At 25.7% G+C, this 18514-nt stretch overlaps 3 protein-coding genes and 1 long non-coding RNA gene across 5 annotated transcripts; 1 reads left to right on the top strand and 3 right to left on the bottom strand.

Annotated features, from left to right (window-relative positions):
• The first annotated feature begins 672 nt into the window (after window positions 1-672).
• Window positions 673-3832, top strand: LOC134827692 (uncharacterized). 2 transcript variants are annotated; one of them, XR_010161808.1, is made up of 4 exons: window positions 679-914; window positions 990-1022; window positions 1085-1244; window positions 3703-3832. It is a non-coding gene; the product is annotated as an uncharacterized LOC134827692 (long non-coding RNA). The 2 variants fall into 2 exon arrangements; XR_010161809.1 differs by lacking the exon at window positions 3703-3832 and having other exon boundaries at window positions 673-929; window positions 1085-1224.
• Window positions 1567-2257, bottom strand: LOC134827691 (microtubule-associated proteins 1A/1B light chain 3B-like). Its single transcript, XM_063840454.1, has 4 exons — window positions 2124-2257; window positions 1975-2030; window positions 1835-1916; window positions 1567-1763 (listed from the first exon to the last, which is right to left on the bottom strand). The coding sequence occupies exons 1-4, from the start codon at window positions 2236-2238 to the stop codon at window positions 1567-1569; spliced, it is 450 nt and encodes a 149-aa protein (XP_063696524.1). The 5' UTR covers window positions 2239-2257.
• LOC134827690 (delta-1-pyrroline-5-carboxylate dehydrogenase, mitochondrial) lies at window positions 3750-6677 on the bottom strand. Its single transcript, XM_063840453.1, has 9 exons — window positions 6474-6677; window positions 6037-6368; window positions 5808-5936; window positions 5556-5746; window positions 5406-5502; window positions 5250-5340; window positions 4317-4907; window positions 4132-4250; window positions 3750-3889 (listed from the first exon to the last, which is right to left on the bottom strand). The coding sequence occupies exons 1-9, from the start codon at window positions 6518-6520 to the stop codon at window positions 3777-3779; spliced, it is 1710 nt and encodes a 569-aa protein (XP_063696523.1). The 5' UTR covers window positions 6521-6677; the 3' UTR covers window positions 3750-3776.
• A 3057-nt stretch (window positions 6678-9734) lies between these two features.
• Window positions 9735-18245, bottom strand: LOC134837482 (uncharacterized). Its single transcript, XM_063852860.1, has 11 exons — window positions 17820-18245; window positions 17393-17590; window positions 17185-17327; window positions 17031-17130; window positions 15969-16892; window positions 13784-14312; window positions 13563-13717; window positions 13334-13444; window positions 12750-13258; window positions 10058-10176; window positions 9735-10001 (listed from the first exon to the last, which is right to left on the bottom strand). Exons 1-11 carry the CDS (start codon window positions 17907-17909, stop codon window positions 9814-9816), a joined length of 3066 nt encoding a protein of 1021 aa, XP_063708930.1. The 5' UTR covers window positions 17910-18245; the 3' UTR covers window positions 9735-9813.
• Between the last annotated feature and the right edge of the window lie 269 nt (window positions 18246-18514).

An 18514-nucleotide genomic window follows, 5' to 3' on the forward strand; every position in this document is an offset into this window, starting at 1 on the left:
TCTAAGGCAAAGAAAAATGTATTTTACATAATTATTGTAAATATACATGAAAAAAATTAGTTAACAAACCATTGCGAAATCGCATTGAAAAGATTTAATGACAAAAATTTTGTGTTTTAATATAGAATTCATTATTTAAATATAAGTATTTTTTTATATTTGAATCACGTTAAGAAAAAAATAACCCTATAATCCAAACATAAAGAAAAAAAGTTCCTTACATGTTATTACACCTCATTGAAAAAGGTAAATAAACATTTAGGTTCTATTTACTATAGAGCACTACTTAATATTTTTTGAAAATTTTATTTATTTATATGAGATTTCTTTTTTGTATAAGACAAGTTTTTAAATAAAAAAAAAATAAATAAAAATTCTTTTGTTGAAACGATTTCAACTATTGAATCGATGTCGAAATAAAATCGAAATCAAATTTTTTGCATTACTCGTATTATGTTCACCAATCTCTGAGGTTTTTTTAAAAAGTTTTTTAGCCTTAGATTTGGGAAACGATAAATTAAAAATATGAAAGGACAATTTCCCGTATATGATTTTTTCAATTCTCCTTATTTAAAAAATTTTGTTATCTGAATAGTATTAGATTAGACTTCTGCTCTCGAATACATTTATTGAAACTTTCAACAGTTTTAGTTTTAATTCAATTAGAAAACCCTTATGTGAGAACCGTAATTATTTAAATTTGTTTAAATAAATATTTTTGTTCTTTTATATAAATACTACTAGTAAATTGATATTTGAATAAATATTATTTTAATAGAATTTTTTAAAAACGAACAAAAACATATAATAATGACACATCCTTTGATGTACATACTCCCTATTGTAGTGGGAGTAGGGGCTTTCGTATATTTTGCAATAGTAGAGCAAAGGAATCGAAATTTCTTACAACCAAGGTTAATATTTTTTTTGTTTTATTCCTTTAAAAAATATACATATATTGCTTACATATTTTTATTTTATTATTATAGCCGAAATGAACAATATAATGCACCTTTAGAAGGGTAAATCAAACCTGTTACACATTTTTACTGAAATAAATTAAACATGACTTTAAAATCAATAGAACTTGTACAATTTGCTTTGAGCAATACAATGCTACTTTTGGTTGCCAGAAGGTGCGATGTGGACATATTTTCCATCGAGAATGTTATTTTAGACTCTTAGAAAAAAGTACGAATAATTTATCTCCAGTTTGTCCGAATTGTAAAAGCAGTATATTTTAGGTAAATGTGATATTTAAATATTAAATTGATTTTGATGATAAATTTTCTTTGGTTTATGTCATAAGTAAATTGATTGTAAACATTTTTTATTTATTTTTAAATATTAAACTGTTTAAGAATATGTTAAAAAAGGATTGATTAAGTAAAAAAGCTTTAATTTAAGTAATTTTATATGTGTACCTACGGAATTCTTACTTTAGAAAGAAATTACACGAACCATTATAATATGTACAGTTCCAATTGATCACTATTTTTTGCTCAATTAAACAAAAAGTTAAAACTTTATGAAAATTGTTTTTAAGTTTACATACTTTAATAATGATTAAACCATTTTTAATCCAAAAGCTTCTTGTGATGCATACGTAATGTATAAAAATCCATCAATTTCTTTATATTCTTCATATATTTCGCCTACTGTACGACTTATAGGGATCAGAGAACGATTATTAATAAGAAAGAATAATGTTTTATTTGAGCTCAGTTTCATACGATTACGAATAATGCATAAAAATTGTGATACTGCAATTATATGTAAAAAAAAAAATAACATTAGAATAAAAAGTTAAAAAAATAATTCTTATTATTTATACTTGACACTTCCTGAGGAACTAGAAACTTCCTTTTGTCTAAATGCGGTAAATCACTTTCCTTATGATATTTCTCAAGAATAATCTATTACCAATAATAAAAAATTATAATAGTTTTAATTACTTAATATTTATGTGATTACCGGAACTTTTGTTGGAAATTTGAGTCGTATAGCAGCAGCTTCATCCCGTCTTACACCTAAGATACAAAAATTTTTATATAAAATAATATAAATATCTATTAATTTAAAAAAATCTAATCATATAAATACTAATCTTTTTATTTACCTACCACTATTTTTGAAATTATGGTTTCCTCGTACACTCTTGCAATTATAATTTATATTTATATCTCGAATAATTTGTTTCATCTTAGTTTTAGCACCGCATATCTCTATCGTATTCATTTTTAGTTGTGTTTTGTAAAAGTTATGAAAATAGGTAGTTTATTTGGTATATTTATTATTTAATAAGCAATCCATGGAAGTTGAATAAAGACTAAAATTATTTTTATTGTAGACTGATTATGGATTTTGTATATTTATAAGCTTGTATTGTAGTAAAGAAGACATTTTTCAAACGTGTACGTAAATAATATAAATACAAGTAATAGTTCACAGAAACGTATACAGAAACTTCCAATAAACTGAATTATCCATAAAAATTAAGTTTTCATATAAATAAATATAAACATAATATAAATACATGTGACAATTTATAAATCGGTTATAAAGGAAAATAAATAAAATATAAAATATTTATTTGCACTACTTTTATTACTAACACTTTATAATAATACATACAATAAATAACTCGTAGTATAAGTATTTCTTGTGTGATTAACATTGTAGAAGTAACTCTTAAAATTTTTATAGGTTTATTGTATCCGTTGCATTTTTATTGATAAAGTACTTTGGTTTTTCTTTTTACTTAATATTAATAAGGCCATTAAATTTAATTGTTTCACTTTATGTCGCATTTGGATTTTTATGAATTATGAAAAAAAAAAAATAAATAATTAATTTTTTTACTATACTTTTTTGACGTTTTTGAACTTTAATCGTTGATTGAGCACATTAAAATAATTTTTATTTTCATTATTTCAAATTTTAAAGTCACAATTTCAATAAAATTTCACAAAATAAAAATTTAAGAAAAAATAAAAAAATGGTCACGTGACTCAAAATGGTAATGCGTTTGTTTTTAAAGCAATTAAGTTCATATCTAATATAATTTTATTGTTTACTGGACATCATTATCGTTTTTCAATCAAAAAGTACCGAAAAAATTGTCAAAAATTTTCCTTTTTTTTAATTATTTTTATTTTTCCCACTGATTTTTTTAGGAAAAATCGGAGGGACATAAAGGAATATAATTAAATTTAGACCAAGACAACAATCCTAAATGTTTCAGCCTTCCTCCCATCTAATTTTTTCTGAAAATCATAGGTGGGATATCGAGTATCGAGTATGTAAAATGTGAGAATAATTTCAAATTTTAGTACATTTTTGACTTAATCAAAATTTTCGTTAAAATCAGTCAAAATCAATATTTTCGATATTTTCATACGTTTTCAAATTTTTAGTGAAAAATGATCAACTTTGTGAAGAAAAACATTCATCCCTTCGAATTTTCCAAATTTATGTTCAAAAACTTGTAATTTTTTTGACAATTATAAAGAAAAGTGAACTTTTTTACACTACAAGATACTCGATACTCGACATACATCCTAACTAATGTTCTATGAAACCTGAAACATTTAGGATAATTATTTTAACCTTAATGGCCTCACTCAAAAATTAAAAAAAAAATCTTTTCTCTTATAATGAAGTAACAAAAATAACTATTTCTTTTTTTTAAATATTTTTTAGACAACAACAAACAAGTAAAAAACTTAAAAAAAAGAAGTACATCATGTATAAAGAATATTGCATCATGGCTTAATCTAACGCATGTATGGGTAATCGATTTCCTTTAATGGCATAAATGTTTCTTTAATCGATTGTGGCGATGTCCAACGAAGAACATAATGTGGTCCTCCAGCTTTATCATTAGTTCCTATGGAATGAAAAGACGTAATTTTTACTCTGAAGAATTATTTCAAAGATTTGAAATGAGGATTGATAAAAAACATCTATTTTTTATTATTTTCAACCTTTTTTCAAAATGTTTCAAAACTTTTCTTTAATTTTTGCCCATACTTTGAAATATATGTATATTTTGAGCAGCCCACTTAAAATGTAAATTTTGGGACTTAACGATGCATATTGAAAAAAAACAATAATAATTAATAAATTTACCTGATAATCGACCACCTCCAAAGGGCTGTTGTCCTACCACGGAGCCAGTTGACTTATCATTGATATAAAAGTTGCCTGCAGTCATTTTCAGTTCTTCAAATGCATTCTCAAGAAACTGTCTATATTTAACAGAAATATTAAAGTCAAACTATAAAAAGCATTAGGCATGTAAAAAAATTACTTACTTGTCTTGCGCAAAGACAGCTCCAGTTAATGCAAATTTAGTTGTTGAACCAACTAGTTTAAGTGCTTCATTCAAATCATTATCTTTATAAACATAAATGCTTAAAACAGGCCCAAATATTTCTTCTTTCATTATTTTATCATGTGGGTCAAATGTTTGGACTATGGTAGGCTCAATAAAATAACCGTTTGAGTTATCACATTTACCACCTGCAATAATGTCTAATTTTTTTGAACTTTTTGCATAATCGATATAAGACTTGATTCTATCAAATGCTCTATCATCAATAACTGCAGAAGAAAATGCACTAAAATTACGAACATCGTCAAATACTAAAGTCTTAATAGCTTTCAAAAGTCCTTCTTTAATGTCTGCCCATAAAGATTCCGGAACGTACATCCTAGAGCATGCTGAACATTTTTGTCCACAATACTCAAAACTAGACCTAATAGTGCCATTCACAACTGAGTTAACATCTGCTGACGGATGAATAAAGTGATAGTTCTTTCCTCCAACTTCACCAATTAATCGAGGAAAATTTATAAATGTTTCTATATTTTGTGCTACTGCTTGCCATAACCAATTAAATGTCCTATTAAAAAAGATCTGAATAGTTTTTACTTGAAAAAAAATAAAACAAATTCATCAAATTTAGGACATTTTTCTTTTAACTAGATTATAGAATTCATTGATATTTTTCTGATTTTTGACAACATTATTTCCAACAAAATTCCTTAAATTTTAAATTACTCACAAAATTTCAAATTTGATTGTCTTTTCGAGAGGTCCATAAAAAAATAAGAAAATGTATAGAAATTTTTACGAAAATCTATTCAGCTTTATAGCTATTATATCAAAGAAGTCAAACTGGGATTATGTGAATTTGTTCAGTTAAAATCGATAAAATTAATCGATAAAAAATAAATTAACTCACGCTACAGAACCAGTAAAATTTATTCCAGCAAGGTGTGAAGAACTCGTAATTGTACTACCAAAAACAGGACCATCAGCTGGTACAAAATTAACTAAAAAAATGTACATACAACATTTTATTAATAAATAAATATTTATTTTGATAATTTTGCCTTACCAACACCACTGGGAACACCAGCCTCTCGCATGATTTTAAATATTATGTAATTTGATAAAACTGCAGTATCAGATGGTTTCCATAATACACTATTGCCCTAATATTTTTTTTTGTAAATTATTGTTTTTAAATTTTTAATTTAAATCAAACCATTAAAGCAGGAGTGTATGCCAAATTTCCCCCAATCGCAGTAAAATTGAAGGGGCTTATAGCTGCTACAAAGCCGTCTATACCTCGAAAACGCATGCTGTTTTTCGTAATTGTTGGATTCTCACTTATCGGTTGGTATTTGCTTGCCTCCTTAACATAGTATGGATTCATTCTAATAAAGTCAATTAATTCTATAACGGTATAAATTCTGTAAAAGAATTCTTCAAAATATGTAGTTTAATATTTACTAACCTGCTGCACTGTCTATCTCGGCTTGAATTACAGTTTTGGATTGCCCTAACATAGTTGCAGCATTAAGTTCTTGGCGATACGGTCCAGACATTAAATCAGCAGCCTTTTCCCAAATACGAACACGATATTCTAAAAAATACAAGAAATTTTTTAGACATGTTTTTTTTCTTGATGAGTTTTTAAAATTCAAAATTCAAACAAATCACATTATAACTTATTAAACATTTACCCATTGGAGTTTTATCAAACTTTTTTTGAGCTTCAACAGCTACCGTAATTGCATCTTTTATAAGTTTTTTGTCAGCATAGTAAAATTTCGCAATTTTTTCTTTGTGACTATGAGGCATTACTTGGTAACGGTCTTGTCCAGAATAAATTTCTTTGTCCCCGATGATTATAGGAATGTTTTCTATTTTTGATGACATTCGTTCTAATGTGTCTTTCAACTTTTTTCTTTCTTTTGAGTTGTGTTCATAATCTAAGATAGGTTCGTTTTTAATTCCATAGTTTTCAAATACTGGTTGATGAACAATCGAACCAATAAATCGTTTAGTGATAATTCTAAAATGGAATAATGTACGTTAACTCTGTTAATACGAAGTATTTTTTTTAGAATTATTAATTATTGTTTTTATTATACTTAAAATTCATTCGTTTTTTTCTTACTGTTGCTTCAATGATGTATTCCAGGTTTTCTTATAAAAACTTAACATTTTTCCTTCGAAGCAAATATTCTCAGTAAAATTTTTTCCTTATAATACAGGTTTAATTAATTAGCTTATTTTTTTTAATTATATACACAATAAATATTTTATGTTTGTTATACAATCGCTACAACAAAAATTTGATTTTTTATAAAATTTAAAAAAACTATATCAAATAATATATGAAAACTTTAGACCTTTTTTGTAAAAATATTTATATGCAAAGTGAATGTGCTATATAAATAGATTTTACTGTTTTATTATCTGTGTACGTTTTTTTTTAATTTTTTAGAATTTTCAGTAAAACGATATTAATTAAGATACCAATTTAGACAAAGGTTTATAAAAGCTGAATAAATTCCTTTTATCCAAATTTGTCTATTCAAAATATTAGCCGGTATGGTAACCAGATATTTACAATTATTTCAATAAGATAAGGCAAGTACAATTTAAAAAAATGTTTCACATTACTTCCTAACTAATTTTTTCCAAAAAATCCAAAGAGATAATGATGGTAATGTTTGTTTTAGTAAATTAACCATAAAAATTATTAAAAGTTTATTGAAATCTATAATTTTTATTATGTTTTGCATTTTTTATAGACTTAGACTATATTTCACAAAAAAAAATTGAAAAACTCATATCTAGTTTGAAATTTGCTAAACATTTTTAAATTTTGAAAAAGTCGTTGGAAAATTATATTAAAATTTTTTTGTTACGAAAATTTATCCGAAAGTTGGAATAAAAGATCTAAACAGGCATTTTAGCGCTTAAAACGCACAAAAAAGGCGTTTGAAATAATTTCAAAGTTATTCTTCTTGGATCTCTATAAATTAAATTTGAATTTCTTATGGCCAGTAAGTTCTATTTTTATAATATTTTGACAAATACAACAATTGATGTTTGAAACCCATGCGGTAATTCGGATTTTTTTTTTTCAAACAAATTTAATTTAAAATTTCTCCTCAACTAGAATTTTTATCCGTTGAAAAAAAATGTTCAGGGGAGTTCAACAATTTTAAAATGAAACTCGGAAAATTCATGGAAAATCGGAAAATCTTGAAAAATTTCAAAAAAAATGGAAATGAAAAGTGAAAATTGATAAAGTTTTAAATAAAAACAATGATTGCAGTTTCTTTAAACATACCAAATTAGAGTACTACATATATAGATCCCGAAATTTGATGAATTTAAAGGGACTTATTGCCCAAAAACCGTTAAGATTTTTTTTAGTTTAAATTAAAACGATGATTGCATCTAGAGACACAAATTACTATTTATTATTATTTTTTTAAAAATTATTTATTGATTTAAAAGTCCGAAACCATCGTTTCGAAATTTTAGGTTTTTCAAAATCTCCGTGGAATCCCTTTAAAATGTCACTAAAATACTCTAAACTACTCTGAAGATTAAAGCTCTTTAAAAATGCTGAAAAAGATGGAAAAAATCCTCAAAAGTTTCTTCCTTCATTTTCAATATCCATTACTGCCACCTCCTTACTTTTTGAGGTCCAAAATAATGTGAAAAATTTTTCGAAAGTCTTATTTGTTTTATACATTTATTAGATTATTACCGCGTTTCGAAAAAAATCCCAGTATGGAAACTATTGAGAACTATGATACATATGGGAACTATTGGGAACTATGGGAAATATAAGACCTATAGGAACTATTGGGAACTATAAGACCTATGGGAACTATTGGGAACCTTAAGACCTATAGGAACTATGGGAACTTTGAGACTTATGGGAAGTATTAGTAACTATAAGACCTATGGGAACTATGAATTTGCCCTATAGTTTTTTTTTAGCTCTATTTCGTCTTTCTGAATATATTTGTTGTGTTGACAAATGAACAGGGTTGGGATAAATTTGTTGAACAAATGGCAAATCATTCGAAATGTGGTATAGTATGACGTTCTTTAGACGACTACTTTCTCAATTTTTTTTATTTGAACTGAAATTAAGTCTTTTTTATAAAAATGCATATGGACATACTTACAAATAAATGTTTTCCAGTGAATTTATACTTAGTGTGAACTTAGGAACATCAGACACCTTATTGTTATACTTGACTCAAGCCACTCAAGCTCAAAATATTGATATATGTTTTCTTCATAAAATTGTTCAGTTACATATTTTTAATGTAGAACTAATAAAACATTAAGGGCGCTCCAAATAAAACTCAATAGTTTTTTTCGATGCCCCATTTTAAAAGTCGAAAATCCAATGGGGCAAAATAAAAATAAAAGTTAAAAATTTCATCAAAAATTACCAATTTTCGGTGTATTTTCATAATTTTTTGAAGAAATTTTTAATAAAATTTTTCAATTTTCAGTAATTTTTGTATTCAAAATTGTTTTTTGACAAAAAATTTTCTTTAAACAATAATTTTCATGAAAATTGTTGAATTTTTATTAAAAAAAAAAAATAGAGAGTTACTTTTTTTGATATTCATGTTTTTTTCAATTTTGACTAAAATGTTCTTAAATAAATTTTTTATATACACTAATATTAATGTAAAAAACTCAACACAATAATAATTAATAGGTATTGATAAACGGTCAAAAATTTTTTAAAACATTGAAATTTTGCATAAAAAAAAGTACATATTTTAAATTCTTTTATTTTTTTAGAATGTACACTTGGGCTTTATAAAATGTTCGAAAAACTTCAAAACACACTCGAAAAACTTTATAAAAGTTTTGAAAAACTTCTTAAAAGCTTCAAAAAACTTTTTAAAAGTTTCGAAAAACTTTATTAAAGCTTCGAGAAACTTCATATAATGTTCGAGAAAATTAAAGAGATCTTACATATTTTGTTACTATATGTTCGTGCATGCTTTTTTAAATTCAAAATTTTAGCAGCAGTAAAAAAGCAAATTATTGAACTTAAATTATTAGACTCAAATGTTGCTAAAGTTTAAAATTTTTTAACTTTTTAGGGCCCATTGAAGAATTTGAAAAACAATGTAAGAAAATTTATTGTGGATCAGAATCGTTTGGAAAATCATATATACTATTCAAAATTAACGTATATTAAAAAATGTCTTTATGAAATATTTTTAGGTATTCATTTGTAGAATACATACAATAAGGGTAAAATCTTTATACCTAATCATGAATTATCAGACAACACATAATCATTAAAAAAAAATCTATTGAAAGGCTAGTAGAAACGGTACAACTTGAAAAACAAACAAAATGAATTTTAAAGTATATTATTTCAAAAAAGTATTTATTATTTAACTCATTGAAACATTGGTTTTTGGATTTTCCGTTTTTTCTTCTGGCGTTTTCATTACCTATACACAGCTAAACTTAACACCTTCATCATTTGAATAACAGTTTTGACAATGTAGCTTGTAATTTCGAACACGAACATCTATTCCACCAAGACCGTCGCCCAGCGGTACATGACAAACAAAGCATTTAAAACATTCAATATGGTAGAATAACTGTAGGCTTTCTATAATCATCGCAGCTCCACGACCTGTAAAAATAGTTTTATTCCTGATTGTTATTTTTTTTACTTCAAAATTATAAAACCTAGTTCAACATGACAAAAAGTGCATTTTTTTTTTCCACTGACACTTAAAGCTGTTTCTTTCAATTCTTCTTCACTATTTTTTGGATGGTTATGCGCACATCTTAAGTTTTCGTTATATCTGTAACAATGAAATATAAAAAAAAATTGAAAAATAAAATATAGGTCTTTGATGTCGCTCATTCATTTTTTTTACCGCATTTCAATTTTTTTGAAAAAAATGCGGTATTGTGCTCGTGATGTCGTCCGTCCGTCCGTCCGTTCTTCCGTCCGTTCGTCCGTCCGTTCTTCTATCCGTCCGTCCGTCTGTGTGGTGTGCCACTTTAACTTTGATTGAATTAGCAGGCTTGGCTCTTTCTTTTTAAATGACAGATTTGACAGCATATTTAAAAAAATTATCCGTTGGAATTTTTAATTAGTGTACATCCGTTGGAAAATGTTGTCGATGAAAATTAGTGGAAAACTTCGGGAAAAATCGGAAAATTCATGTAAAATCTTAAAAAATTTCAAAATTTTAAAATGTTCAGAGGAGTGTCGTGAGTAACATGAAAAGTGAAAATTGATGAAAATTTTCGGGAAAACCCGGAAAATTCATGGAAATTCGGAAAATTTTGAAAAATTTCAAAATTTTTAAATGTTCAGGGGAGTCTCGCGAGTAACATGGAAAGTGAAAATTGATGAAAATTTTCGGGAAAACCCGGAAAATTTTGAAAAATTTCTAAATTTTGAAATTTTCGGGAGAGCCTCGTGAGTAACATGAAAAGTGAAAATTGAATTAAACACATTGAAATGCGGTCAAGTCATTCGTTTTATAAACGCAATTCATTCTCGTTTTACTTCTTACTTTTTAAGGTGCAAACCAATTAAGTACTTTTTCATTTTAAATAGGTATCAAAATTATATAAATGAAATTTTAGTTTAACATATTAGGCCGCTCCAAATGAAATTCAAAAATAAAGTCCGATGCCCCATTTTGAAAGTCGAAAATCCAATGGGGCAAAATAAAAAAAAAAGTTAAACCAATTTAACCAAAAATGACCGTTTTTCGGTGTATTTTCATAATTTTTCAAGAAAATTTCCAAAAAAATTTTATAAAATTTTCAATTTATTCTAATTTTTGCTCTGGAAATCATATTTTATCATAAATTTTCTTCTCTAAAAATATTTTTCATAAAATTATTAAATTTTTTTTTTCAAATTTTTTTGACATTTATTTTTTATGAAATGTTTTTCTTTAATTTTTAATATGATACATTCTGAAATCTAGTTTGAATAAGCAAATTTCAAAGTAAATAGTAAAAAAACATCAAAAATATTATTTAACGCTCTAAAATTTATAAAATTTTGTCATTTGGTATGAAAATAGTATTTCAAAACGTTTTTTTTATTTTGCCCCCTCCATTTTATTTTAAAAAATTTACTATTTACTTATTTTTACTTATTTTAAAAATTTGGACTTTATTTTTGATTTTCATTTGGAGCGGCCTTAAATAGATATAAAATATATGTGAAAAATTCGATTTGAAAAACAATTCAAGCAAAAAACTTGTGAATTTTGGCACACTAAATCATGCCAATTGCTAAAGCAAATGCAAATTGTTAAAGGTTATTACCAAATTTATATTATATTTTCATTCAAAAATGAGGAATCACGGGTTAGCTCCAAAACTATGCGTTTCCGAGCATATTTTTCATGCAAAAAAGTGATTCTTATGACTCGACGCATGTTTAGCGCGAAAAAAAATGATAAAAAAAAATTTCGTCGAAATCCTCTTATTACCAAATTTATTTATATTATATTTTCATTCAAAAATGAGGAATCACGGGTTAGCTCCAAAACTATGCGTTTCCGAGTATATGTTTCATGGAAAAAAGTGATTCTTATGACTCGACGCATGTTTAGCGCGAAAAAATCGGCGGCGCCTGCGAATCACAGGAATGTTACATAACTCCTTCTTTCTTTACCACTTTCTTTTCAAAAAAATAATTCTTTCTTTACCAAAAAAATAAATAAAAAAACATAATATTAAAAAAATGTATTGTTTGAAGTTTTCAACTTCTAAAACAAATTTATATTGAAAAAAAATAAAAAAAAACAAACTATAAAGTAGGAAACAAGTAAAATCCGATGAGAGCGAAAATAAACAAACTATAAAGTATGAAACAAGTTCTTTATGAGAGGGAGACATTCATATCATAAAAATTCTCGCTGAGCTTTTACCAAACTGACCAAAATGATATAAATTTTGGGCAACAGTTTTCAATTAAAGTTTGTAGAAAACAATTGTCGAATGCTCATTATTGTTGATTGGAAAAGAGATTAATAGAAACCAAGTTTTCAGATTCAACACAATTGCCCAAAATTTATACCATTTTGGTCAGTTTGGTAAAAGCTCAGCGAGAATTTTTATGATATGAATGTCTCCCTCTCATAAAGAACTTGTTTCATACTTTATAGTTTGTTTATTTTCGCTCTCATCGGATTTTACTTGTTTCATACTTTATAGTTTGTTTTTTTTTTTATTTATTTTCAATATAAATTTGTTTTAGAAGTTGAAAACTTCAAACAATACATTTTTTAATATTATGTTTTTTTTAGTGTTATTTTACATTTAATATCTATTTGATATTAATTTAATATGAAAAACTATTTACTTTGCAGGCTTAACGTTTGACAATTTATTTAATACTTACCGTGCTACGCAACCTATACCCATATTTTTAACACGTTGTGTTATCGTCTGTATCACTGAATCAGGCAACGATTTTTTATTTCTATAACATGCTTTTTTCAGTTGATCTATACGACGTTGTTCAGCTTCTTGTATTAACCAATGGTTAAAAAAGTTTTTGTTTTCGGATTTTTCTTGTATTGGCCATTGAATTTTGTCACGGCTATTATATTTGTTATTGGAATTTAAGTACCAATTCTCGGACTCAGTTTCAAAAGTATTAGTGTTCGATTCAAGTGCGTTTATATCGATACTTTCTTCTTTTTTGTTTGCATAAAGAACATTATCATCATTCAATGAATTTTCTAAAGGACTTTTAATTTTGAAAAAAGGTTCTTTCTCAATTTTGGAATAAAAAGCAGATTGTCTATTTAACTGTGCATCAACAGATTTATATGATGATGAATCTATAATTGTTTGTGACGGTAAAGGTTTAGCCGGGCCCTTGGACTGATTCTCATGTGGATATGGCTTAAAAATATTTATGTAAAGTATTTTAAAATATTTAACGAATTTTCGTACTTACAAATGCTTATTTATACTTACTTTTGTTAGGGGTAATTCAGGCATAGATTTTCTATGATCCGTTTTAAAAATGCAAGTCATTAGTCGATGCGTGACATTATTATTTTGTCTATCTTGAATATTCAATTCTCTCTGTAATATAATTCTTGTTATTCTTATTTTTTTTTATTTTTTTTTTTCTCAATTTTTAATTCTTCTTGATAAAGTATGAATTTTCTTAATAAAAAAAATGTGACAAAGATTTTCTTACTGTTTCTTGTTCCAAAAGATTTTCATTCAAAGCTTTGATTTCCAAATCAAGTATATTGTGAATTTTTAATGATGCCTCTTGTAATTCTTCAAATGAAATAGGACCACTGCTTTGACGAGAATGATTTTCAGATACACCAGAATCACGACTTTCACCTTCGTTTTTAAAATGAATTACATAATTATCAAAACAAAAAAAAATAAATAATAATAATCGAATACCTGTATCAGAATCAGTAAATCCTTTTTTCAAAAACTTTCGTTGCAGTTTTTGATCTTCTAAAAATTTAATCATAATAGGCGAGTTAGGGACTCTTAATTCACAAAACTCGTTGTTTTGTAATACATCTGTATTATTCGCCTGCTTTATATAAATGGGTTTAGATTTATATTTTTTTTTATCGGTTAATGAACTTCCCATAAATAACTTCCCAGTAATATCACATATTTCATTTTCTATTGGCGGAGGTGGTGGTTTTTCCTTTGGTGGACGTGCTAAGGTTACGTTTTCATAGAATGGGATGGGTTTTGTTTGAGGTGCTTGGTAGTATGAATTATCGTTTAAAAACTCATTATTTTTTGATTCCTTGTAATTTTCTTTTATATTATTATCAAAAAAATATGCACCAATTTCTGTTTCTACATCATTTAATCTTTTTATTATCGTTGAATTGTGCATACTAGCACTCGAATCTTTTAACTCCATTTCATTATCAATTTCTTGTAAAGCATTGTCAAGTACTTCAAAAACCTAATAAATTTGAAAATATATAAAGATTAAATTAAATTTAATAAAAATTAATAAATTAAATAAAAATTAAATAGCCTAAAAAAGTTATTTGTTTTTTCCAAAACTCATTTTTTAATTCTATGTTTTAAGCATTTTTAAAACATAGATTTATTCAGAGAGTAATAAAAAACACTTGTAAAAACCTAATATTTTAAATTATAATTTTGTAGTTACTTTACGATGTTCAAGAAATTTATTTTATTTCGCGTTTGGGGAGGACCATTTTTTTAAAAAACAATGGTACAATACGTTATATTACACTCAATTTATTTTAGTTAAAATATAAATAAAAAAAATAAATAAATAAATGGAGTAACACGAAACAAAAATAACTTTTGGAAACCCTTTTTACATATTAAGTATAAAATTTATCGAATTGGTTTCATAAGTGTTTGTCATTTCGAATCAAAACAGGTGCGATTTATTTAATATAATTTTAATGTGAATATTTTCATCAAGTTATAACTAATCAAATGCAATTTTAAAAAATGAAGATTAATTAATTTTAAAATAATAAAGTCGCTATTATTCGGTTTTTGTGGTCGAAAATATATGAAAACTTATATTGCATTCCAGAATATATTAATTGCTTTTCTAGAATGGTGTATTCCATTCTAAAAAAAATACCAAAATCACGGTTTTTTTCATAAAATAGTAATAATAGAACTGAAAAGCTGATTAATTTATCGTTAAGTTCATTTAAAAAGAAAAAACTTTTGCTTCTTAGTACATACACGTTACACAACACTGTACACAACAATCTACGTTGAGCTTAATATTAGATAAGTATCTAACAACCAATAAATTATTCATATTTTTGGAACAATTTCGAAGAAAAAAAATATCAAATTTTTTAGTACATACAAATCTTCCCTTTATTTTAAGTTTTGAGTCAAAAAATGTTTAATTTTGTAAATAAAAATAATTATTTTTTTATAATAATCATTATCATGTCTCTTAATTTTCAAAGTTTTATATTAGTCATTTCACGAAGAATCACGGAAAATCACAGTGATTTAAGTGATGTCAAATTAATTAATTAGATATGAAACAGATTGATTTTTTGAACTATAAGAAAACTTGAATTTTCGACTTTACAAAAAAGTAAGTAAGTTTTTACAAAAATGGCTTGGAAAAATAATATAGAATATTGTTTCATATAAAGATTTTTAATTAACTTCATGAATAAAAACTCCACGGACTACGGATGTGACTAAAACCGAATCAAGATACCTTCAAAAATTCATACAGTTTGGCGAATTTTGGAAAATTTATATGCAAAATATATAAAAATTACGTTTTTTTTCAAATAAGCTGTAGCTCAAAGTCAAAAAGTATATTTGGCAAAAGTTAGGCATTAAAATGAAGATTTCAAAAATATAATTTTTTATTTTCTCGGGTTCTATTACTCCATCTTTCCCAAATATTTTGGAGGGCAAGGAAATACTTCTATGATATTAAAATGTCATACACAAAATAGTAATTTGTTATGAAGAAATATTATTAAGCAGGTAAATTCACATATATTATATTATATCATATTATCATATTCAAATATATTACATTGAATTGTTAATATGTCTATTAAAAAATGAATGCGTTCAATTAACAGCTTACATTTTTATTATCTGGATGGTTTAATATTTTTTCTCCTCTGTAGTTGCCATCATATTGTACCAAATCAGGTGTGGATAAATTCAGTTCTATTTTAGGTAATTTTAATTGAATATCATTTTGAGTCGTTTTTAAGGGTGTAGCGTTTTTTTGATCCAATTTTGACTTTTTTTCTTCAATGCTTTGTGAGACAAGTAAAGAAATATTATTTTCGTCATTTACAATATACGTACTATTTCCAATGTTTGATTCCAAAGTTGGTGGAGTAGGGTCTTTGTTAATTGATTTTTCTTTATTTTCATAAATAATATCAACATCTTTATTGCTATAACAATTAATTTTTACCTCACTAGAAGATTCAAAACAAGCTTGAAGATTGGACACCCGTTCTTTTATTGAATGTATTATTGGAACATCTTCTAGATTTGTTTTTTGTAAAGATATGTTTTTTGATGTTTTATCGCAATTTAAAACAGTTTGATTTTCGTCTTTACTTTTTATTTCGTCTCTTTCGAAGCAGGATATTCTTTCTTTAAAGTTTTTAAAAAATATGTTTTCTATTGCAGGACTTTTAACACCACTTTCATCGTTACTTTTTTCTGGTTTTTCATTTAATTCAAACAACTCACGACGTTTTGCAAAATCAGTCTTTGGCAGATCATTTTTTGTCATTAAATATTTATCTTTGCTACCATTCTCCAAATCGATGGATAAAAAATTATCATTAAAATGAGGCTCAGTTTTTCTTAAAATTTTCATATTGCTGCCGTATTGAGCCACTTGTTTCACGCGTGATTTATATTTATCAATAGCATTCTGATAAGTCAATTCATTTTGATCATTAGACATTAAATCAAGGTTTTTATTATTTGGTTTGGTGTTTTTTTCGTAATGTTGTTTTGTTTTTTCATTTGAAGAATACTGATCCTGAAAAAAAAAAAACAAGAGAAAAATTGCAAGCAAATTATATTGGAAAGTGCTAAAAAATGACGCGAAATTTTCAGTAAATAAAGCTTTTGCTCGAGATCTAACACATATTTCTAAAAACTTTTCAGGTTTTCTTACAGCTTGTATCTCTTGTGGTGTTTTTTTGCTAATACCAAGGTCACTTAAATCGTTTTCGTCATCTTTGAAAATTGAGACAGAAATTTTTCTTTGAGCCCCTCTGTATACATAATAAAAATATAATTATTGAAAATATTTATTATCATAAAAATACCTTTTTTCTATCATTTCTGAAAACGTCTTTGATTTACGTTTGTTTAATTCATAGTCAATTGACTCCAGTTTTTTTACTTCTACAACTCTATCTATAATATGTTCAACACGTTTTCGCCTCGAACATTTCCAACTATCTAAATCCTATTAAATCATATGTTAATATTATTTACAAATCTATAGATTCAAAAATCAAATAATTTATTTACCGATTGCCATTCTTCTGCGTCGTCGTGTTTAACATGTGAGGTTGACTTGCGAGACATACTATCCAAATTTTCTTGTTTTTCCAAAGGTTTAAAAAGCGTAACTGGTTTAACAGCAACAAATTGCATTGGATTATACGCAGGAGAAGGCGGAGTAGATTTTGTAATCCTACATCTTTGTACATAGTCCGAAGAGTCAATCTTCGTGTAAGAATAATGATTTTATTTTTGTTTTTAACAACGAATTCGGTATTTGAAAATTAAAAGGTGAACATTTTTCTTTATAAAATTAAATAATTTATGCATCATATAAATATTGAGAAAAAAATAACTTTTGATTTTAACAAAAACTGACATTTTCGATTAAATGTTATAAAATAAGAAGGAGAAAATTAAAATAAAATTTCTTTCCTATTGTCTTTCTATTTACCTTTCGGGCAGTGCTTGAAGATTTTTCGGATTGAGTTAAATATATTTCACTTGATTCTTTAGGTTGTTTATTCAAACTTTCAGATGACATATTTATTTTGTTTTTTATTTATCATTGAATTTTTTACTTTCTTTTTTTATTTAGATGAAACAATTTTATTTAAGTAATTCATTGATTTAATGTTTCATTGATCTTAAAGTTTATGTTTTGTTTTTTTTGTTACTTGCTTAAAATTGTGGATCTCAAACATATTTATGTGCTTTTTATGAATGAGTAACTGTATTTAATTTTCTTTTAGTATGTATTCACATTAATACTTATATGTGTAATGGTTCATGAGTTAATGAAATATCAGGGTTTTTTTTTACTTTCGAGTACCTTCAAAGATTGTTTACTTTAACGTATTTAAACCTTTTTGAGCTTTAAATCTTTTGAGAAAATTTTGAAATTATTATTTTTTAAAAAAAGAAAAGAAAAACAAAAATTGTATTTGTTTTAGTTGAAAATGAATCTATTGATCTATTTATAATTGAACAATTTCTTTGACAACTTCATAAACACCTTCAATAATTTTACACGTATATGTAAGCCATTAAAAATTCAACAAATTAATTAATTTCTGTGATTAAGTCTTACACTTTTTAAATACTAATATGTATTTACACTTTTAAGGTATGTATGCAATGTTTCCTAGA

The sequence above is a fragment of the Culicoides brevitarsis genome, chromosome 1 (genome assembly GCF_036172545.1).
Source record: "Culicoides brevitarsis isolate CSIRO-B50_1 chromosome 1, AGI_CSIRO_Cbre_v1, whole genome shotgun sequence".
Classification (NCBI taxonomy): Eukaryota; Metazoa; Arthropoda; class Insecta; order Diptera; family Ceratopogonidae; genus Culicoides; species Culicoides brevitarsis.

Bases quoted from the DNA above. Each gene is read 5' to 3' on its own strand.
- LOC134837482 (XM_063852860.1), bottom strand. From the start codon at position 17,909: ATGTCATCTGAAAGTTTGAATAAACAACCTAAAGAATCAAGTGAAATA. The intron at 17,328-17,392 runs GTAAATAAATTA...ATGATTTAATAG, and splicing joins ACGCAGAAGAATGGCAATCG to GATTTAGATAGTTGGAAATG. The intron at 13,718-13,783 runs GTATTCGATTAT...TTAAAAACGAAG, and splicing joins ATTTACTGATTCTGATACAG to GTGAAAGTCGTGATTCTGGT.
- LOC134827690 (XM_063840453.1), bottom strand. From the start codon at position 6,520: ATGTTAAGTTTTTATAAGAAAACCTGGAATACATCATTGAAGCAACA. The intron at 5,937-6,036 runs GTAAATGTTTAA...TGTATTTTTTAG, and splicing joins GTTTGATAAAACTCCAATGG to AATATCGTGTTCGTATTTGG. The intron at 5,341-5,405 runs GTAAGGCAAAAT...ACATTTTTTTAG, and splicing joins TGGTGTTCCCAGTGGTGTTG to TTAATTTTGTACCAGCTGAT.
- LOC134827691 (XM_063840454.1), bottom strand. From the start codon at position 2,238: ATGAATACGATAGAGATATGCGGTGCTAAAACTAAGATGAAACAAATT. The intron at 2,031-2,123 runs GTAGGTAAATAA...TTTGTATCTTAG, and splicing joins CCATAATTTCAAAAATAGTG to GTGTAAGACGGGATGAAGCT. The intron at 1,764-1,834 runs GTATAAATAATA...ATATAATTGCAG, and splicing joins AGTTCCTCAGGAAGTGTCAA to TATCACAATTTTTATGCATT.